Below are 24528 nucleotides of genomic sequence, written 5' to 3' on the forward strand. Positions count from 1 at the left end.
CATATTAGATTGGAGACTATTAATACCCCTCATTTTTCTCCTTTTTTTCTTCCTTTTTCCACTACAACTCAATTTTATATCAGACTGTAAATTTCCAAATTTTTTTCTCTTTTCCCACCATAACTACAATATTTTACCACCTCTTCATTTTTAAGATTCTTCCTTTTTGACTTTCACATTTCTACAATTACAGGTCCTAGATATATTTTCCACTTCTAGATTCCCTTTAACATACTCAACTTATTTTTGGGAGATAAACAAGATATTTTTTGTTTGTTTTGTGTTTTTTCTGCCTCATTTTGTTCTACAGTGGTGGAAGTTAATACCATCTAAAACACAAGCAGCATGCACCAAGAACCAAGTGGTATACTGTGCTGGTTCATTCTGTGAGATTCCTCATTCCCATTCTGCCCCCCTCTTTTATCTCATTTATGTTTTGGTGGTCAATGGTGAGGCTCTCTACAAGTATTTCTGGTTTATATAAATTTGGGACTGAGCATCCTCTAACATACAGAACTTAATATACTACTCAGAACCAAGAGGATCAACTTCTAGAACCCCTCAGGTAGACAACATTCTCCCTTGACTACAACTTCATCACCACCACCATCTCCCAGTAGCAACCCCCTTTCTCTCTCTCTCTTTTTTCCTCTTCTTCTTTGGGATTATTGGCCTTTTATTTTTTACTACTTTGTTTTAAAATTTGTTTTTCAGTTTGGTGGTCCTTTTGTTTTATTTCGTTCTGATTGTTGTTTTCAATTTCTGGTCTCTGACCTTGGCAGAATCATCTAGGGTGAAATTTACTTAGGTCATGGTTGATATTCTTGACTCAGCCTGCTTATACAGCCACTCTGCATTGAGCAAAATGACTAGAAGGAAAAACTCACCACAAAAGAAAGAATCAGAAACAGTACTCTCTGCCACAGAGTTACAGAATTTGGATTACAATTCGATGTCAGAAAGCCAATTCAGAAGCACAATTATAAAGCTACTCGTGGCTCTGGAAAAAAGCGTAAAGGATTCTAGAGACTTTATGACTTCAGAATTTAGATCTAATCAGGCCAAAATTAAAAATCAGTGAAGTGAGATGCAATCCAAACTGGAGGTCTTAACGATGAGGGTAAATGAGGTAGAAGAGTGAGCAACATCGAAGACAAGTTGATGGCAAGGAAGGAAGCTGAGGGAAAAAAAGGAAAAACTATTAAAAGACCATGAGGAAAGGCTAAGGGAAATAAATGATAGCCTCAGAAGGAAAAATCTATGTATAATGGGGGTTCCAGAGCACGCCAAGAGGGACAGAGGATCAAAAAGCATATTTGAACAAATCAGAGCTGAGAACTTCCCTAACTTGGGGAGGAAAACAGGCATCCAGATTCAGGAGACAGAGAGGTTCCCTCCCCACCCCAAATCAATAAAAACCATTCAACACCTCGACATTTAATAGTGAAGCTTGCAAATTCCAAAGATAAAGAGAAAATCCTTAAAGCAGCAAAAGACAAGAGATCCCTAACTTATATGGGGAGAAATATTAGATTAACAGCAGACCTCTCCACAGAGACTTGGCAGGCCAGAAAGGGCTGGCAGGATATATTCAGGGTACTAAATGAGAAGAACATGCAGCCAAGAATACTGTATCCAGCAAGGCTCTCATTCAGAATAGAAGGAGAGATAAAGAACTTCCAAGATAGGCAGAAAATGAAAGAATGTATGACCACCAAACCAGCTATGCAAGAAATATTAAGGGGGACTCCGTAAAAAAAAAAGAGGAAGCCCAAAGAAATAATTCACAAAAACAGGGACTGAATAGGTATCATGATGACACTAAATTCATATCTTTCATAGTAACTCTGAACGTGAGTGGGCTAAATGATCCCCTCAAAAGATGCACAGTATCAGACTGGATAAAAAAGCAAAACCCATCTACTTGCTGCCTACAAGAGACTCATTTTAGACCTAAGAACACCTCCAGCCTGAAAATGAAAGGTTGGAGAACCATTTGCCATTCAAATTACCCTCAAAAGAAAGCTGGGGTAGCAATCCTCATATAAGATAAATTATAGTTTATCCCAAAGACTGTAGTAAGAGATGAAGAGGGACACTGTATCATACTTAAAGGGTCTATCCAACAAGAAGACCTAACAATCATGAATTATTTATGCCCCTAATGTGGAAGCTGCCAAGTATATCAATCAATTAATAACCAAAGTAAAGACATACTTAGATAATTATACACTAACAGTAGGAGACTTCAATACGGCACTTTCTGCAAATGACAAATCTTTTTTATTTTTATTCTTTTTATTTATGATAGTCACAGAGAGAGAGAGAGAGAGAGAGAGAGAGAGAGAGAGAGAGGCAGAGACATAGGCAGAGGGAGAAGCAGGCTCCATGCACTGGGAGCCCGACGTGGGATTCGATCCTGGGTCTCCAGGATCGCGCCCTGGGCCAAAGGCAGGAGCTAAACCGCTGCGCCACCCAGGGATCCCAATGACAAATCTAAGCACAACGTCCCCAAGGAAACAAGAGCTTTAAATGATACACTGGACCAGATGGATTTCATAGATATCTACAGAACTTCCCATCTGAATGCAACTGAATATACATTCTTCTCAAGTGCACATGGAACTTTCTTCAGAATAGACCACATACTGGGTCACAAATCAGGTCTCAACCAATACCAAAAGACTGGGATTGTCCCCTGCATATTTTCAGACCATAATGCTTTGAAACTAGAACTCAATCACAAGAAGAAATTTGGAAGAAACTCAAACACGTGGAGGTTAAAGAGCATCCTACTAAAGGATGAATGGGGTCAACCAGGAAATTAGAGAAGAATTAAAAAGATTCATGGAAACTAATGAAAATGAAGATATAACCATTCAAAATCTTTGGGATACAGCAAAAGCAGTGCTAAGAGGGGGAAATACATCGCAATACAAGCATCCCTCAAAAAGTTGGAAAAAAATCAAATACACAAGCTAACTTCGCACCTAAAGGAACTAGGGGAAGAACAGCAGATAAATCCTACACCAAGCCGAAGAGAGTTAATGAAGATTCGAACAGAAGTCAATGAAATAGAGACCAGAAGAACTATAGAACAGATCAACAAAACCAGGAGCTGGTTGTTTGAAAGAATAAGACAGATAAACCATTAGCCAGCCTTATTAAAAAGAAAAAAGACTCAAATTAATAAAATCACAAATGAAAAAGGAGAGATCACAACCAATACCAAGGAAATACAAACGATTTTAAAAACATTCTATAAGCAGCTATTTGCCAACAAATTAGGCAATCTAGAAGAAATGTATGGATTTCTGGAAAACTACAAATTACCAAAACTGTAACAAGAAGTAGAAAACCTGAACAGCCAATAACCAGTGAGGAAATTGAAGCAGTCATCAAAAACCTCCCAAGACACAAAAGTCCAGGGCCAGATGGCTTCCCAGGGGAATTCTATCAAATGTTTAAAGAAGAAACAATATCTATTCTACTAAGGCTGTTCTGAAAGATAGAAAGGGACACAATACTTCCAAACTTGGTTTTATGAGGCCAGCATCACCTTAATTCCAAAATCAGAGAAAGACCCCACCAAAAAGGAGAATTATAGACCAATATCCCTGATGAACACAGACACAAAAATTCTCAACAAGATACTAGCCAAGAGGATCCAACAGTACCTTAAGAAGATTATTCACCATGACCAAGTGGGATTTATTCCCAGGATGCAAGGTTGACAATCAACGTGATAGATCATATCAACAAGAGAAAAAACAAGAACCATATGATCCTCTCAATGGATGCAGAGAAAGCATTTGACAAAATACAGCATCCATTCCTGATCAAAACTCTTCAAAGTATAGGGATAGAGGAAACATTCCTCAACATCTTAAAAGCCATCTACGAAAGGCCCACAGCATTCTCAATGGGGAAACACTGAAAGCCTTTCCCCTAAGATCAGGAACAAGACAGGAATGTCCACTCTCACCACTGCTATGCAACATAGTACTAGAAGTCCTAGCCTCAGCAATCAGACAACAAAAAGAAATAAAAGGCATTCAAACTGGCAAAGAAGAAGTCAAACTCTCCCTCTTCACAGACGACATGATATTGTACATAGAAAACCCAAAAGACTCCGCCCCAAGATTGCTAGAACTCATACAGCAATTCAGCAGTGTGGCAGGATACAATATCAATGCCCAGAAATCAGTGGAATTTCTACACACTAACAATGAGACTGAAGAAAGAGAAATTAAGGAATCAATCCCATTTACAATTGCACCCCAAAACATAAGATATCTAGGAATAAACCTAACCAAAGAGGTAAAGGATCTATAACCCTAAAAACTACAGAACACTTCTGAAAGAAATTGAGGAAGACACAAAGAGATGGAAAAATATTCCATGCTCATGGATTGGAAGAATTAATACTGTGAAAATGTCAATGCTACCCAGGGCAATTTACATGTTTAATGCAATCCCTACCAAAATACCAAGAACTTTCTTCACAGAGTTGGAACAAATAATCTTAAGATTTGTGGGGAATCAGAAAAGACCCCAAATAGCCAAGGGAATATTGAAAAAGAAAACCAGAGCCGGGGGCATCACACTGCCAGATTTCAAGCTGTACTACAAAGCTATGATCATCAAGACAGTGTGGTACTGGCACAGAAACAGACACATAGTGAAACGTCAGGACACCTGCACCGCAATGTTCATAGCAGCAATGTCCATAAGAGCCAAACTGTGGAAAGAGCCTCAGTGTCCATCAAAAGATGAATGGATAAAGAAGATGTGGTTTATGTATACAATGGAATATTACTCAGCCATTAGAAACGACAAATACCCACCATTTGCTTCAACGTGGATGGAACTGGAGGGTAATATGCTGAGTGAAGTAAGTCAATCAGAGAAGGACAAACATTACATGATTTAATTCATTCAGGGAATTAAAAGGGAAAGGAGAGAAAATGAGGGGGAAATATCAGTGAGGATGACAGAATATGAGAGACTCTTAACTCTGGGAAGTGAGCAAGGAGTAGTGGAGGGGGAGGTGAGCAGGCAGACAGGGTGACTGGGTGATAGGCACTGAGGGGGACACTTGACGGGATGAGCACTGGGTGTTATACTATATGTTGGCAAATCGAACTCCAAAAAAATATATACAAAAAAACCCCCAGAATTCTTCAAAATAAAATCTTAATAGTTAGATGAACACAAAGTCTCATTTTTTGGAATCCAGTAATTCTTTCCTACTGTGTGCTTTACTTGACCCTTAGAACCATTATGTTTCAAGGCAATCCATTATGACAACTAATCAGATATATTATACATTGTTATGCTAACATGAGTATGCACATTGAGAAAGCTATGTCTTTACAACTTGCTGGGTAATTTAGGAGTCATTTTTTACTTTTTCCAAATTTCCATAGTCTGGTTTCCTACAACACTGAATTATCTATGTATTTTCTCATTAGAAATATCAAGATCATTTGGATCTTGACTTAAAATATTACTTTGTTCATTATATACAGCTTGATGGCCATTCTAACCTCTTTAATTTTGCTCCTTCACAAATTAATGTTTCCTAGATATCCTAGATGTATTAGCATTGAATAGGAATTCTTTATGCTTGACATAAGTACAACTGTGATTTACAGTAATGTGTAAATTATTTAAATAAGAATCTTTAATGACATTAAATAAATCTCATGACCTTAAACTAGCAGTTTTTATGAAGAAAGGCAGTAAGCCATGTAAGCTGCTTGACAATTTCTATTCATTTGTGATATACAATAGCATAGTTCAGTGTTCATCTCAAAAAAATCTAAAACACTTCTTATAACAAGAGGTTAAAATAAATAATCTTAACAGCTTATTTTTTTAAAGATTTTATTTATTTATTCATGAGAGAGAGAGAGAGAGAGAGAGAGAGAGAGAGAGAGAGGGAGGCAGAGACACAGGCAGAGGGAAAAGCAGGCTCCATGCAGGGAGCCTGACGTGGGACTCAATTCCAGGTCTCCAGGATCACACCCTGGGCTGCAGGCGGCACTAAACCACTGCGCCACCGCGGCTGCCCAATCTGAACAGTTTAATTAGTTATTAGTTAAGCTAGGCCACAGGTTCAAATTAACTAAATATAAGTCAAAATACTTTAAGAGAAATAAAAATACTAATATTCTTCCATTAGTCTCCAATCTAAGTGTATGACTTACTTTTTTTTGACATTCTTTTTTTTTTTTAAGATTTTATTTATTCATTCGAGAGAGACGCTGAAAGAGAGAGAGAGGCAGAGACATAGGCAGAGGGAGAAGCAGGCTCCATGCAGGAAGGCCGATGTGGGACTCGATCCAGGGACTCCAGGATCACACCCTGAGCCAAAGGTAGACACTTAACTGCTGAGCCACCCAGGCATCCCAACATTCTCATTTTTAACACAGAATCTAAACAAATACTTATGGACCTGAGAAAAGCATAAGTCAAGTGCAAGGAATTACAGAATTATTCATTAAATGCCATAGAATTTAGCAGGTTGTCCTATTTATGGTATTAATAATCATTGAGCATGCTTCCAACTAACTGCTTCACAGGAAATAAGAAATACACTTTTTTTTAGAAGATCAGATACCGCATTCCCTTCCTAAGACAGGATCTTAGTACCTTTATAATAGCTGACATCTTAGCCCTTCTAGCTTCCCCAGCTGACCCCACACACTGAAGTACAGCTACAAATGCCCAAAGAAAGAAGACCCACTGGGGAAAATTGTACTTGGCTCAGCTTTGCATGCATCAGTGGGCTTCACAGTTGATAAATATACCCTACAGCCAGATTAACTGACACACTGAAGCAAAAAGGGAAATTTGAGATTTAGCCACTTCATCTTAAACCTCTTTTTAAGTAAGGGGTAGTTTGTTTTTACTTCAGCTTTCACATTTACAAAAAAGTCTGTCCCTAAGGACTCATCTACATTTCTAATGCTAATCATTTAAAAATTATTTCTAAAAACCTTAAATTTATAATGCATCAGTTATGATTTTTAAAAGATCCATATAGTCTTTGTTTTTCACAAATGACACAAAATTTTTAACAGAGAGGCATGTATGTTTTTATTATTATTATTTATCTGCACACATATTTGAAAGCAGGACTTTTTTAAAAGCTTAGGAAATTTTGACAAATTAGGTAGAATGTCTAAAAATGCAAGGGGAAGTTATCAGCCTGCTGATGTTTTTTCTCAACTCCAGGTCTAAGAACCCTTCCCTTTTCTCTACCCAATTATCTCAAAGACTCTAAGCCAGAACTTCACTAGGGACCTGTTTGCCTAAAATACCTAACCCCACGGACCACTACAATAGCCTCCCCTAGATTCTCAACTCTTCCGTGGAAGCAGCTTCCTGTGACTAGTGAAAATCTGAAAAATGCAGAAGAGTTTCCTAAGTAGGATTAGCATTTTAAGTGAGGGGAAGGAATTTTTCACATCTAATTGAGATTATAAATGGCAGTCAACCTGATCCTCAAACCTCATTTCTCACTCAAGTGAAAGTGAGGATAGGTCCAGACAAAATTTGCTGTTACATCTTTCTACTTTGCCTGCAGGGGTGGGGGGCGGGGGGTGGGTGACAAAGATCAAAGGATCAGCCCCATCTGAAGTTTAACCACCAAATAATTAACTTTTTGACCTTCTAGTATTTTTCTCTGACATGCTTACATGTCTTTCCTCACTCCAGGCACCAAGTGTTACATACTGTCCTCTTGCCAATATTTTTCAATGTAAATACCCACTTCTGAAATGAAGATTATCTTGCTTTTCAGATGCTTTCAAGTTGTTGATGTCCTCAAGAACACATATACAGCTTTTTGGCCTTTGTTATTTCTCACCCACTCTCTATTGCCCAAAGGTACAAGAGTACTGTGCATACAAAGCAAAGGACAAATGTTGACAAAAAGATTCTTCTTCTCACTTACTAGTATCACTATTACAGTGGTTCTACATCCTAAAACTAAAAGTTCAAGAGCCATTTTTCCTTTCGAAATACATGGTTTTTCAGAGGCTTAATGTTTCTGGAAAAATAATCTCTGCACATGCTGGCCCTTCTCTTCCTTCCTGTATTCCCTAACCTATACACTCTTACCTTTAAAAAATTTCCTTTAATTAATTTATTTATATTTTCAGTTATCTATATATATTTTAGCTTAACTTTTCTTTTGAGATAACTGTAGATTTACATAAAGTTCTAAGAAATAGTGGAGAGATCCTGTGTACCCTTTATATATTTCCCTCATCTTGCCATATCACAACTAAGATATTAACATTGACACAATCCACTTATCTTATTCAGATTTCCTCAGGTTTTTTTTTTTATTTGGTTGTATGCATGGATGTATGTATGTTTAGTTGTATACAGTTTTATCACAGGTGTAGCTTTATTCACCATCACAAATCATGATACAGTTCTGTCAGCATGTAGAGATCTCTCATGTTTATCTTTTATAACCACATCTACCTGTTTCCTTAACCCCTGGTCACCAACTACCTGTTCTGGATTCTTTAATTTTACCATTTCAAGAGTAGTAAATAGATACTATCATACAGTATGTAATCTTTTAAAAGTGGCTTTTTTTCACTCAACCTACCTCACTCAAGATCAATTTAAATTTTTGCATTAATAATTTACCCCTTTTTATTGAGGAATAATATTCCGTGGTATGAGAGTATCACAGTTTATTTAACCTTTCACCCAGTGAAAGACATTTGGATTCTGTCCACTTTTTGCCTAATTACCAAACAAGGTGCTATTAACATTCATGCAAATTTTCATTTCTCTGGGATAAATGTCTCTTTCAAGAGTACAATTGCTGAGTTGTATGGTAACTGCAAATTTAATTTTATAACAAACTGATAAAATGTCTTCTATAATGGCTATCCCCATTTTACATTCCTAATGTAAATTTTCAGTTACTTCCTTAGATTAAATTCCTTACTGGTATAGTTGAGCAGAGATACAACGTATTTTTTTAAATGGGTATATAAATTCATTGGGACACTGTTTTCCCTTTCAAATGTATCATGGTAAGCTGGAAAGGTAAAAGCACATTGTGTAAAGAAAACAGTTGGGAAGTTCAGATGAGCTGCAATGTCCTAAAAGTATTCAGTATAGTAAGCTGACCGAAGAAGTCAGGGTCAGATTTAAGAAAGATATAAACAGATACAGAGAGTACACATAATAATATAAAAATTATGAATGAATATATACATATGTATGCCTTCTGTATCTCTAGGGAAAAAGTAAATTATAAGCAGACACCTGCTACTATGCTAGTGCCTGAAGATGTTTTCTTTGTAAAACACCTAAAGGTAGAGGCACCTGGCTGGCTCAGTCAGAAGGGCAGAAGAGTCTTGATATCTCAGGGTCCTGGGTTCAAGCCCCATGCTGAATGTAAAGATTGTTTTAAAAAAAAATCCAACAACTTTAAAAAATATTTTTTAAAACCCCCTAAAGATAATATTTATATTTTTAAAAGATATCTAATTGAAATCTTACTGTCAAATGAAAGGAAACAAAAACCTATACTTGATACATTCCTATCTTGTCTATACATAGAGATATGTATGTATGCATGTGTATGCACACGTGTACCAAGAGTAAAAGTGCTCTCTGTACTTAACGTTGTCACTAAATGACTGCACAGTTTCCTTGAAACCCTTAGCCTATATGAAAGGAAAATAAAAAATGAGAATTCTTTGGTGAGAGCATATTTCATTGTATGTAAACCTGACAAAAAATTTACAGTAATCATCATGTAGCAAATATAGCACTATGTTTTCTCTTAAATCTTTCGGGCAGAAGAGAGCCTGGAGATTGAAGATGAATAGCATATCAAATCAGAAAACTTCTCAAACACAAACCATTAAGGTACTTTACATGAAAATTACATGAACTGTAACAAAAATCCATAACTTACATTTACTTTAGAAAAACTGCTCACACACAAATCTAGAAAATGTTACAATTTTTTCATTGCACATAGCCCTTGTAGAGATTCTCAGATTGGGAGTACAGACTCTCACTAAAGCAACAATGTACCTTTCTGATGATTACGCCATTATCACACTATCCTCTCATCACATTCTTTCTACAGACTATTCTCCACAGCTATTCTCTGTAGATTTCTCTCTAAAGAGCTGCCCCACTGTCACATCTCCACTGGATTGCCTGAGTTCCATCTCTTTCCTCTCCTAATGTGCTGGATCAACTTATATAGTTATAATTTGATATTGCAATTCTAAGAAGTTTTTTTTAAAAAATTCAGATTATACAAAACAAAGGGAACACCAGAATTTCAGATGAAGGAAATCTGACATTTGACTTAAAAGCCAATTATCAATATCATTATCTGAAGAGACAACAACAAGAGAAAAACAATCATCTAGTGAGTAATTTACCATTCTGCAGAGAGGCAATAAAGCCTTAGAAATTTTAGAAATAACTCACCACTACCAAAACCACCAATTACTTTGTTCGGATATCCAAAACTTCACCTAGTGAGTAACTCACCATTCTGTAGTGAGGCAATAAAGCCTTAGAAATTTTAGAAATAACTCACCACTACCACAACCACCAATTACTTTGTTCGGATATCCAAAACACATAAACACACTGATCCTGTTATGTTCCACAGAATTTCACACACACACACATATATATCATTTGTTACCTCTTCAAAAAACTGACAGTGTTGCTACTGTTTAAAGTATTTTTGTTACATTATCTAGAACAAGATTAGCACACTACAGCCTGTAGAGCAAATCCAGGCCATCAGCTGTTCTTTTTATAGCCCATGAGCTAAGAATAGTTTTTCACATTTTTAAATGGTTAAATATCTACATAATATCATTGATTTTGCCTCCTGGACTGCAAACCTAAACGATTTACTATCTGGCTTTTTGCAAAAAGATCTGCTCACCCCTGATCTCAGGTATCAGTGTAGAAAAGTATGTAACAGAAATTAATACCATTTATGACTATAAACTAATTAATTTAATTTGCAGTAAAGTAGCCTTGTGCTCTACTACCATTTAATTGTTAACTCCCTAGAAATTTCGTAGCATCTGAGGAGTCTGACAGTTCTCCAGAGATACTCTCAATGTGAAAAACAAGTATGCAATATAAAGATGATTGTTACATATTTCACCACAGCACATATATGGTAATAGCAAAAAAAAAAATTTCTTAAGAAGAAAGAATTAAAATTCAGCCTGAGGTGTGTGTGTATTGTCTGTGTGTGTATGCCAGACACATAGAAATAACACAAGGACTTAAAATATGGGAAGAATGGCAAGTACTACTGTTCATAAAAACCAAAAATCCTAAATAACAAAACCAAAACAAACAACACGGAAGCCACAGAAAACTTGAGCTATAAGAAGCAGAGACTGGGGGCCTGAGTGGCTCATTTGGCTGGGCGTTGGACTCTTGATTTCAGCTCAGGTCATGATCCCAGGGTTGTGAAACAGAGCTCCAAGCGAGGGTTCTACAGAAGGTCCCACAGCAAGTCTGCTTGTCCCTCTCCCTCCCTCTCTGCCCCCCCCACTCTCTAAAATAAATAAGTAAAATCTTTAAAATAAAGAGCAAAGGCTGAATTTTTAAGAAAAAAAAAGAGATGTGAAGAAGATTATAAAACTGGTAAATTGACACTCTAGCAACAATCTTTTGAGGGGCTTCACACAATACATAAGGCTTATTAAATAACAACAACTCAGTTCAAAACCTATATATAACCTATATAACCGAAGGATCTGATACCTTTAAACAGTAATACTTCCACAATATAAACCAAAGCAATATGCTTTCAAATTTTAAAAAGATTCACTTTCATTTGGTAGTTAATTAAAAGTTGCATAAATATTGTGACACTAACCAAGCTAGCACTAACTCTTCATTTTGAAAGGGTATGGGGACTATCAGTTGCACCGCCTCCTACTTCTAGTCTTTACAATAACCTTATATTTCTCAATACTCTTTACCAAGAACCACTGAACTAGATGACCTCTAAGGTCCATTCTAGTCCAACCATTCTATGAGAATTTTAGTATTTAAGTATTTATTTTTAATAAAACACTCAAAAAACCGATAGTAAATGATAAAGGCATCATTATAACCATAAGCAGTGAAATCTGACATAGCACCACACAGAAGGCAAGCTCCGATAATGCTGCTCTGGATGTTCCTTAATTGAAAGAGTACCCCAGGGCAGCCCCGGTGGCTCAGCGGTTTAGCATTGCCTTCAGTCCAGGGATCCTGGAGAGACATGATCGAGTCCCACGTCAGGCTCCCTGCATGAAGCCTGCTTCTCCCTCTCCCTGTGCCTCTCTCTCTCTGTGTCTCTCATGAATAAATAAATAAAATCTTAAAAAAAAAGAGTACCCCAAATTCTCAACTATATGCCATGGTGTGGGTCTCAAATTATACAAATCTAGGAAAACTAAAGTTTACAAAGTTTGTTTGTTTGTTTGTTTATTTATTTATTTATGAGAGAGAGAGAGAGAGAGAGAGAGAGAGAGAGAGAGAGGCAGAGACATAGACAGAGGGAGAAGCAGGCTCCATGCACCGGGAGCCCGATGTGGGATTCGATCCCGGGTCTCCAGGATCGCGCCCTGGGCCAAAGGCAGGTGCCAAACCGCTGCACCACCCAGGGATACCTACAAAGTTCTTTTTAAAAAAATCATTCCTTTGTTCTCTAGTAACCAAGTAGCTGCACCTCTTGTAAGGCATCCCATTACAGGTAGAGTTCACATTCACTTGGCTAGAATTAGGCACAAACAATGGAAAGATTCAAGTTAGAACCAAGTAGTCCCAATGAAGTTGACCTTGCAGATAGTGTGGCTATCTCAGGCCAGAGTCAATGATGTTGCTGGTCAGTCATTTGTTAAATATCCCATCATACAGAGCAAACACAAAAGAAATCCATCAAAAATTGAGTATCACGCAAGAGATGCAAAGTCCTTAAAAATGATGTGAAAGAATCATTTAATTAAACACAAATTCCAGTGACAGATTAGAACCTAAACTAAGAGTCAGTTAATAACTAAAGAGAAAATCACGAAGGTTCAAACGTAAAAGACATTTTTGTATTACCAAACAATTTTCTAAGGAAAAATATATACCAAAAAACTCAGTAATTAATTCACTTTTTGTTCACTTAAAAACTAGGGGATTATATAAATTACTGTTTTGTTTTTCATAATATTAGTTTTAATTTTCAAAATAAGGCCCTAATCAAACATTTTTTTCCTCTATCTTCTGAAATCTCAGCATCTAAGTAATTCCAAGTAATTCTTCTAAGTAATCCATTCCAGGATTAATTACGCTTAGATAAAAGAGACCTGAGTCTATACGGGAGTACCCCCGTATAGTGAGGCATTAGTACTAATTTGGCCTTTTCCAGACTGGGTAGGAAAAAATAAAACGAAACACATCAGCTAATCTCTGGCTCAAAGGAACAGTGTCAGAAAGAATGGCTATCATGTCATTTTAACTATGGAAAAGAGGTTGCTTTTCAGGTTATGAAGGCAAAGTAGGGACATGGAAAGAGACAATGCTGCCAGGAACGGAGTATTATTAAAAAAAAGAAACACATAACTGCACTGAAAGAAAACATTCCAGACCACTAAGGAGTAAGGTATTCTGTAATCTGGGAACCAGAAGGGACAATTTACAACAATTTGGAAAGACTGGAATACGGAAACTGGAAGTAGAGAGGAAGAGACAGTAGTGATTCTGAACCCCCTCTCCTTTCCCACTTCTCAAATTTCCTCCTGGCCCACTTTGCCTCTCCCAATTTATCCCATTCTTTCAACAAACACTTTTAAGGGGAAAGAAGGAGATCTGATGACATTGTTTGAACCCCTGGATCTGCTATGCCTAAAATCAATCTACTTCTGGCTGTTCTGTAATATGTGACTCAATACTGTTTTTTATCGAACACAGTTAAGTTCATTTCTGTCTTTGTTAGAGGAGTCCTGACCAATACACTGGATTTTGCTACTCTACAAGACAACTTTTCCTGATCACTTCTGGTTGTGTATTTTAATCTCTTCTGAATTTCTGTAAGAACGTCTTTGTATCACTCATATTCTACCATGTGTAATAATACTGAAATTACTTCCTCTACAACACTGAAACAGAGAGTCTGTAAAGACAGACTGAATCTTACTTTTATATTCTGCCATACAGATATTGTCATATATTAATGGGGAGAAAAAAGGCATGAATGGATACGTGAAGGAGAAGGAGGAAGGTACTCAACAATTCAGAATGGTTAATGAAGTCTAAGCAGTAGCATGAGGAAAAAAAGTTACAAGAGTTATAATGCGGGAAAAGGAGCAAATGGACAAATGGTTGCATAAAGGGGTAAAAATGGAAAAGAAGCAGTGTAGTAGAAAGGGGTCAGGAGCTAAATTAGAATCAGGAGGGCTGGGTCCATGTTTCCTAATTAACTACTCATTTCATTTTTCTTGGCTTTGGTTTCTTCAATGGTTACTAGTTCTCTTTCACTCAAGTTACTCTTAGTGCCAATATTTTGTGTTTGTAAGCAGCCAAAGATCAGAGAATGAAGATCAATGATATATAACCCATATCCTTTCTTGAGATGGGAGTCTAATAAAACACTGTGGAGGGAAAAAAAAAACACTAGAGAACATATGAAGGCCTCATCTTATGAAATACTGTCAAACCAGATACTAAGCTACATTGTTTCCCCTAAGCACAATTATAATAATTTTCATTATCTCATCTAGTGAAGGAATTTCATATACATCAAAGTTAGAAATCTTTTGAGGGTAGAGTTCTATTGTGCTTTGATATTCTGAAAATGGTAATTCTACATTTTTTTTGTAACTCTAAGAGAATTCTGGATTAATCAGAAATTATACTGCAGGCAAGTAAACAGAAGAGTTTTCTTTGAAACTGGTTGTTTGAGAGAGCAAATATATAGAAGCAAATATAGCAAAATATATATACACTAATAAATAAAGTATACTCAGATTTTAATTTCCAGGCAAGCCCACAAAAACATATTTAATCCATAATGAAATGAAAATAAAACACATGGGACCCCTGGGTGGCGCAGCGGTTTAGTGCCTGCCTTTGGCCCGGGGCACGATCCTGGAGACCCAGGATCGAATCCCATGTCGGGCTCCCTGCATGGAGCCTGCTTCTCCCTCTGCCTGTGTCTCTGCCTCTCTCTCTCTTTGACTATCATGAATAAATAAATTAAAAAAAAAAAAAAGAAAGAAAATAAAACACAGTAGCTATTATAGAGGGGGGGCTTAAACTCTGAGGTAAAGAAGGGTAGTAGATCTGACCAGACTCCAGTATCAAAGGAAAGGCAGTTTGTTTGTTTGTAATTCAAATGCTTTTTTAAAAAAGATTTAGTAATATACTTGAATAACTGAACCCAACCTGTAATACTAGCTAAGGTGTCTCAAATAAATTATAAAAATATATACAGCAATATCATTAACACTGTTGCTATTTTATATTTCAGGGACCTTTGATGTATTATCTTTTATTTTTTCCTTAAAAACAACCAGAAGTGGGCAGCCCCCGTGGTTCAGCGGTTTAGCGCCACCTTCAGCCTGGGGTGTGATCCTGGAGACCTGGGATTAAGTCCCACATCAGGCTCCCTATATGGAGCCTGCTTCTTCCTCTGCCTCTCTCTCTCTCTCTCTTTCTCTCTCTCTCCCTGTGTCTCTCATGAATAAATAAAATCTTAAAAAAAAAAAAAACCCAACCAGAAGCATTTCCCAGTGCATACTCCATGGAAAAGTAGTTCCTCAAAGGCTAATGATTCTATTTACAAAAAAGGCTTCTGTGTGTCATCTGAATCTCAGATGTGATGAGCTGAACAAAGTTAAACAAGCTTTTCCTCCCCTTTTTCCCAGAGCTTTTAGTATCCCAAAGTACAATCTGAGTATGTAAAATCTGAGTATGTAAGAAGGGGAACATGATATATAATATGTTCCAAAGTTATGTTGCTACGGAACCATTTTTTCATGGTGGTTTCTCAAGACCAGGATCTCCATAATCAGATTTAAGGAGCTAGTAAATAGAAACCTGGGAGCATTCTATAGAAAGAACAAATATCTTAAATGCCTAATGGAAAGACTATTTGGGAGTCAGAGGAGACATGGATTCTACATTCAATTTTGCCATTTATTGGCTCTGCGACCTCAGGACAAAACACTTAATTTTCCTGTGCCTTAGTTTTATCGTTCGCAAAATAGCAATTATAATTCTAGTTGCAGTCTTTTTCTGGGCCGGATAAAAGATATTAGATACATGATATTATAGAATTATAAAATTCTAGACCTGCAGAAGACCTCTGAGACTACCCAGTAGTATTCTATCAAAAATGTAATTTTAAGGATCTAGAATAAAGCCCCACATCTCCTAACTCTTAGCCCTGCATTTTTTCCTATACCATGACATGTTCATTCTTTAAAGGATAAAACATCTCTAGAGGCAGGAATGGGTCTCAGAAAGGAATACAAGTGAAGGTATATTTCATCCTAAAATTCCCATTGACAACATATACACATTAGCCTAAAATCAGTAAAGCTCTGATAAACATGGAGAGGCAGAAAGATTAAAGGAGTTCATGCCACAATCACTTGGGAACTGAAGGCAGGAAATGCTATGAAAAAATTCATTTTTATACCCCATTAATAAACTGGCCCGACCATTACCAAAAATGTATCTAATCAACAACAGATAAAGGAAAGCAAATCTTACTGAAATTAATGAGAGAATCAAGGGTAGAGGAATGGACTAAAGCTGGAAGAGACTAGAAATAGGTAAGACTATTTGGTGGTGCTACTGCAATTCATTTGCTATTGTCAAAGCTTTGCAGCTTTCCTATAATACAGAACTGTTTGATGCTAATTACTTAGAGATGTACCAAAAGGATGTATTTATTTCACTTGAAACATAAGAAAAGCCCTTTTTTTCCATACTGACAAATCAATGGGATAATTCTGGAATTCATTAAAAAGAAACACTAACTGATTCAACAATAATAGCTTTACTTCCTGCATAAAACACTTCAAAATATCTAAATGAATACAGAAATGCATGTTTCTATGGCAAATTATTCATTATTGAATCATTATCAAGCCTTGTTAGACAAAATTTCTCATTTTTGCAATGTGCAAAACCATTAAAGTGTTTGAGAGCTCCATCATGAAAGACAGTGGCACTTTATAATCCACTATTTCTTCAGGCAAATGTGCTTATGGTTGAACATAATACGAAAAATAACAACATTACCCAGTATATGATTCTACCCCCCCCCTTAATGGTATTTTTATACGTTGACAGCAATGATGAAATATGTTACGGATTTCCTATTAGCTTTAACTGTTTCTGAGCATTCATCATTCATGGCATTACTCTGAAGTGTTACCTGTTAGGATGATTAGGTATCTACATAGTTCCAAATGCTTCTAATAGTGCTACGCACATTTCAGTCATGCTTTAACAACATAGGTTTTTAGCCTGAAATTCCCTTAAATTATCAAATGGGTAGAAAAGTCATCTATTCACTGTAACTCTACCAAGTGCTATAAACCTACATATTTGGAAATCTAACAGTTCATTTACTTCAGCTCACATCAAGTGGGATTGCATGTTGCTGCATGGAACTACTCTACAATTTAGGAGATATTCATTTCCAAAAGCAAGCTACTGTCACATAGATTGCTTAGACTAAACTGTTAGATACTTCGTTTGATCATTTTTATGGAAAATAAAAGGGAAAAAGTGTAGCAGATTAGGTATTGCCAATGACCAGTGAAATCCTTTTGGACATGCCTGCCTGATCTTTTCAGGGTTATTTTCCCCTTCTTTATAAAGTAAATTAACATTTTTAAGATTAGACACTTACAACGAAAATGTATAGTTGCACCTGATTAATTGTACATTGTAGTTCAGATGAATGCAGATTACTTTCCACTTATACTACAAAGAGATCAATCTGTTTATAAATTTCAGTTTTTATATTTCAAGGCTTATTTTAGATGCTGATTTTTAACACAGGGTATGTATGATAGTAAAAGTACTCTAATAATTATCTGTAAACTGAAGAAACCAATAAGTACAAGCTCATAATTACTCCAACTAAGAAAATGTTACCTCAAACTGAATTACAGAAATATTTTTAGTCAAAAGATGCTCAGAGCAAGTAACTGACATGCATAATATAAAAAAGGACAATTTCTGATTTTTTACTTCTAAGAAGTACAGCCTCAATTAAGAAAACTTTGTTCAATCTGAAATTACAGGAACACTGACTAGAGCTTACTCTACCATATTTACAATTAAATGTTACTTGGGGAAAACATATACCACAGAAAGAAATTATTTGGAGTGCCACATCTGTTTCACTTTGATAGTAAGTTCAATAGAAAATTTAAAAGATAAATTAAGAAAGTTTTCCCTGGCTAGATGCAAGGATAATTATTTTGTTCTCAATTTAATTCTCATTTTTACCTAGAATGATATAATTTTCATTTGCATTTATGTTAAAACAAATTGTCATTTTAAAAACAAGTTTTAATGCTCATTAGGTTCTTTACTCTTGTGTCATACTCAATGATTCTGACTTTAAACTGGTAACTGCTTTAGGCAAAATCCACGCAAGAATATCAGACTATCTCCTCAACACTTTATAAAGGATAAGGGAATTAAACAAAGACTGTGCAAAGCAAAACCATTTATAAAGAAATTGCAGACCACCAGGATTTTGGATTTGGGTAATCCACTTAGATTAGCATGGCTGTGTCTTAAAAGGACAATTCCAAGATCACAATATAGGTCATGTCCTTAAGAAATAGAGTAAGTAATGAAATCAATGTCAATTACACAAAGTTCCATATTTACATGACACCACTGACAACAAGTTAAACAGATTAAACAAAGCTTTCTAATGTGCTCAGGCCCAGCACATATAAGAAGAAAAAATAATGTTATAAACAGATTATTTTTAATTAGGTTCTGCAAAAAAGGTAAAATTATTGCTTTAACAACAACAAAAGAGTGGCATTCAAGCTAGATTAAAAAAAAAAAAAAAGCTTGGGCTTATCACTTCAGATTGAATAGCTATAAACCTTCACATGAGAAAGAAGGGAGGGAGAGAGTGGTAAATGTTTTTGCAGGGAGTAGCCAGGAATAAAAAGAAAAGCTACCTTAAAAATTTTGCCAAAATATAACAATCAGGCTTAGGTAGTAGGTAATAGCCTTCAAAGTACAACTTTACTATTGCAGAACACAAATTCAAAATCCCCAATACGAACCCAAGTGCTTAAAACAAATGCTGCCAACATCTAAATGTACTATTAAGTTTTAATCAAATAGTGCTGAAATATTGTCCAAAATAAGTAAAATCTGCTTAAAAATCACTGCTTTGTCATATTTTTAATTGCCACATATATATTCAACTGTTAAGACAAATAGCAAATACAAACCTCTCAAAATGCTTCTCTGCTCAGAAAGCAAAAAACATAAAGACATTGCCAAATTTTAATATACTTCTGCTTTCTTTTTTGATACCAATGACATTCTGAATGCTCCTTAAACTGAGCTGGACAAGGAAAGCCTGGATGCCCACAGAAACATAGGAACTTTCTTCTAGATACTTATGTGTATTTCTTGGACAAAGGGATAAAAACTGTCCCTGACCAAAGAGGCTTTGTGAAGACTACTTGCAGAGAATTACCAACTTACCCATTAGATTTGAGTTCATGAAAGGTGTTGGGGACAAGCCTTCATGGGCCCCTAATCGACTGTCGTTCAAGTGATCACTGTAATGAGGGCTGTCTGTAAAACCCTAGGGGGGGAAAGAAAGACCAGAGTATTAAAGAGATTATTTGGCAGTCTTGCTAATTGAGCATAATGACACTCATCTAATTAATATACAGACTTACAAATGGTCATTCCAAACCAAGTTCCTTGTTCATTACTTTAAAAACTAAACAGAAGTGCTCCTTTTATTTCTTTTAAGGCTTTAAAGTAGTCTCTTAATGATCTTAAAGAAAATTAGCCCTATGAACTCTTTACATCGAAAAGTAAAGTTCTATAGATCATTTTTTAAAAAAAGGATAAACCAAGAAAATATACTTTTAAGTTGTACTAAATTAGGAAAATGTTTATCTCTACCCTCCTTTCTCTGTCTCCAAACCCTACCAATTAAGAGTTAGGTAATTACAAGTTTTATTTAAAATACTAAAAATAATCCACAATCAATATAATAGAAATGAATCTTTTCCTAAGAGGCAAACAAATATTTAACAAAAAAGATCTCTTTATACTCCCTTTAATACTAGTATAATAAGACAGACTCCTAGAGAAACTTAACCATGTAAAATAAGGAAAACATTTATTAAAAATAGCGGATTAAAATTGAGTCTTAAAAATTAAATTGCACACACCACGAAAACAATAAAGCTAATGTTATTATTTCACAGCTGTTACCAAATTTCTCTTTATAACTTAAAGCATGTTTTTAAAAAAAAAAACAAAGGAGGAAAAAAGATATTGAAGTTAATAAATAAATGTTACAAAAGCCCTGTGGATTAAAAACTGCTCTGGTTCTCACTTTTACACATACTAAGTCCAGAATCATACTGTTTTTGAACAAGGCTTTGAATCCTGGATAATTAAACCTCAGGTGATACCTACTCTTCTGTGAACTTAAAATGATTTCAGTAAAGATGAGAAAAACTTCCTAGAGGCCCAAAGAGGAAAGCAAAGTACCTTGGCTCACAGAAACCAGAAATCACCCAGGATCCCATGAGACCATAAAATCATCAATCACTGAACATTTATTATTACCCAGACCCAAGGCTACCATTCGAGAAGACATTAATGGGGCTGGAACAGGCCTCACTACCTTCGCAGGCATGCTGTCAGCTCAACCACAGGGCTAAGAACTGGGGGCTAACTATCTGTCAAATCACTACAATTGCTTACGGATGCATGTCACAACTCCTTCTGCTCTTCTGTTTTAACACTAATCTTCTGGGAGTGCTAACTCCCAAACGAATCTTTGTTTCATTTTTATCTACTTTAGAATTACTGATACATTTGTGATAGACACTCAAGAAGAATCCTGGTGACATTTACAACTTGGTTATGACCACAAGGGTGTCCTCTGGTAACCACAACCAAAGTCTCATGGGTGACAAGCCACATGCAGCAGAAGCCAAACACAGAACAGAATGGCTCCTAGCTAAGGTCACTCTTTGGAGTATACTTTTTGTTATTTAAAACTTAACACTCTTGAAGTGCTAAGTGACCTAGGACTATCTCACAGACATCTGGGTATTTCTCTCTACCACTTCTTCCTACTGTCACTTTTAAGTATGTAAAAGTCCAAACAAAGCATTAAAATCTCTAAAACACTCACTGAAACACAGCTTAACATCATTACACAATGATATTACTGTAGGAAAATGCCAACAGAAATGTGTTTGTAGGTGAGACACATTGTCCACACTTCATTTAAATGCAAAAGAATAATAAAAGATTAATTTTGTATGCTCTCAGAACCTCCTCATTCTTTAAGTATCAAAAAGGGACTTTTTTCTTTCCTGACCATAAAAATAAAAACATTCAAGTTTTCTTTTTAACTATCTCCTAAAGCAGTATACATATAGATCTAAATTTTAGGGTATCAACAAATGATTATACACACATAGTATATTAACTTCATAGATTACATGTAATACAGCTTAACAAAGCATATTTATCTCTAAACCTCCATTAACATGTGCTCAAAGAACACAGAAATTATTTTACCATCAATCATACAATAATAATAAGTACTGTCCCTTATCCATGTACATCCACATACTGCAGGACATAGTACAGAATTTACTACAAGATTATTTCCCAGTCTACTCAGAAATCTGGGATTGTCACACTGCACTACAGAGAAGTAGTCTCTGTAAACTATTTTTCATCACGTACAAGAAAGATTTGAATATGGGTCACTGATTCCTATCTATTTATTCATAAATTGTATACATATATGATAAACCAACATGTAAAATTTCAGTAAGGCCTAATTTTGCTCTTGGAAGACTAAAAATTTAATAGAAATGTGAATATTTTTCCCTACTCAAATGTTCATGCATACAACTTTCTTGAAAAGTTATAGCCCAAGAGGCAAAAAAGAGATAGTTCTTCATCCACAGATGCAAACTGATGAGAGGACAGAACAAAGAAAAAAGTCTTATAAATGACTGCCATGGTTTTGGATCTAATATACACCAAGAACTCACTTGAAAGACAAACCAATTACTGTTTTGAGATTATTCTTGTCACTGCTTCCACCAGAATACAACTTTTAGTGAACCATGAGAAAAAGTTACAAAGTAATTTACAAACATTTAAATAGGATCACTATAGGTCACATTTTTTTTTAAAAGATTTTATTTATTTATTTATTCATTCGTGAGAGACACACAGAAAGAGAGAAAGGCAGAGACACAGGCAGAGGGAGAAGCAGGCCCCATGCAGGGAGCCCGACGTGGGACTCGATCCCAAGTCTCCAGGATCACACCCTGGGCTGCAGGCGGTACTAAACTGCTGCGCCACCGGGGCTGCCCAGGTCACACGTTTAAGATCAGTTCTAGAAAAGTACACAGTTCTTTGTCAGCATGTTAATGCGTCCACTAGCTGGGTGATACCTAGAACAATGCTATTTTGCAAACATCAATATTCATATCAACTGACCAGAGATCATGTTACAATACAGATTAAGAAGCACAGGGTCGAGAATGGGGCCTGAGATTCTGCGTTTCTAACATAAAGGTGATGTGATGCTACTGGTTCACAGACTACTCTTCTAGTAAGCAAGAACCAAGATAATCTGAAAAGAAAAAAAAAATCTCCTTCACATATAGAGAGGAAAAATTCAAAGCTAGGAAAGTGATAGCCAAGTACTATCACTCTTTCAAAGTAGAACCACATTAAAACACTACACTAGAAGTTTCCAGGTAAGAATAATTAGAGGGAAATCCCAGTTAAGCAAAAAAAAAAAAAAAAAATCTAAAGCAATTAGAGTAACAAAATGTTTTTATGTAATGTAGATATATATTCCTTCATACAGTTTTAAGTAGACAACATATCTAATAGAGCTTTAATGAAAGAAGTTGAGTTGACCTGGGGTTTAAGAAGACTCCCTGAGTACCACATAGAGTTAGGCAATAAGGATGGACGCTCACAGATAGAAATGACAAAAGAGAATGCCATAACATAATACAGTATGGGGCAGAAAGAATGATAGTAGGGAAGATAGCGAAATCACACAGTGGCCAGTCAGAATATTAAAGAGTAGAGAAAATAAGGGGAAGGTGACTGGCCTGAGGGAGGAGTCAGACTAAAAAGAAAAGAACAAAAATAAAGCAAGCAATCATTAAGATTGAGCCCAAGGAGATCAGTCCATGGTATTGATAAATGAATGCTATATTCAATTCTGGAATAAAAAGAAAATAAACCAGTAAGATCATTAAATACAGAATGATCATGGTGCATATTTTAAATTGATAGAACACTACTATGCTAATAAAAATGGTCAAACCTGACCTTCTGTGGCTCCTAATTCTGATCTTGAATTCTGTAAAATGGATTTACTATGAAAATTACCATTAATAAAACCGAGACTTCTATAAATAAGATAATGAACACTACATTATGAAGGATGGTACAATATTACTAGAATCATCTATCATATAGCTTTTTAGACAAATAGTATGCTAACAATCAAAAAAATATTTTCAAATGTATCCTAAAAAATTACTGTTCTTGGGACACCTGGGTGGATCAGCAGTTGAGCATCTGCCTTCGGCTCAGGGTGTGATCCCAGGGTCCTGGGATCCAGTCCCGCATCAGGCTTATTACTTCAAGGAGCCTGCTTCTCCCTCTGTCTATGACTCTGGTGCTCTGTCTCTCATGATAAATAAATAAAGTCTTTTAAAAAAATTACTGTTCTTGTCTTATGATAAAAATGGATGGGCACCTGGGTGGCTCAGTTGGTTAAGCATCCAACTCTTGGTTTCAGATCAGGTCATGATCTCATGGTCATGGGAGTGAGTCCTGCATCTGGCTCCACACACAGCAGGAAGTCTGCTGGAAATGCTCTCTCCCCTCTCTCCCTCTGAGCACCATCCTGAGCATGCTCTCTCTCTCTCACATGATAATCTTAAAAAAAAATTGGAATGCACTCAAAATATCAACAACTGACAAAATAGGTTGATACAGATTACAAAACCTCTTCAACTTCATACTTTAAAAAACCTCTAAATTACAATTTGATTTGCAAATCCTAAACACCCTCAACTGAATGCATAAAACTTTGCAAAACCTTTATATTATGAAACGTGTTCGATAAAAATGCATTTAGAATTCAGAAATGTTAATCTCTGCTCTAATGTGACAACAGACCTGAAATAATTAATCAAATCTGCTACA

At 35.9% G+C, this 24528-nt stretch overlaps 1 protein-coding gene across 8 annotated transcripts in view; it reads right to left on the reverse strand.

The window, feature by feature from the left end:
- TCF12 (transcription factor 12) overlaps window positions 1-24528 on the reverse strand; it is a 375082-nt gene that overhangs the window by 172768 nt on the left and 177786 nt on the right. For all 8 annotated transcript variants that reach the window (XM_055319710.1, XM_055319706.1, XM_055319716.1 and 5 more), the window contains one exon: window positions 19780-19882. In XM_055319710.1, the coding sequence (XP_055175685.1) occupies window positions 19780-19882 (103 nt within the window). The remainder of the gene's footprint in view (window positions 1-19779; window positions 19883-24528) is intronic.

The sequence above is a fragment of the Nyctereutes procyonoides genome, unplaced genomic scaffold (assembly GCF_905146905.1).
Source record: "Nyctereutes procyonoides isolate TBG_1078 unplaced genomic scaffold, NYPRO_anot_genome, whole genome shotgun sequence".
Lineage (NCBI taxonomy): Eukaryota > Metazoa > Chordata > Mammalia > Carnivora > Canidae > Nyctereutes > Nyctereutes procyonoides.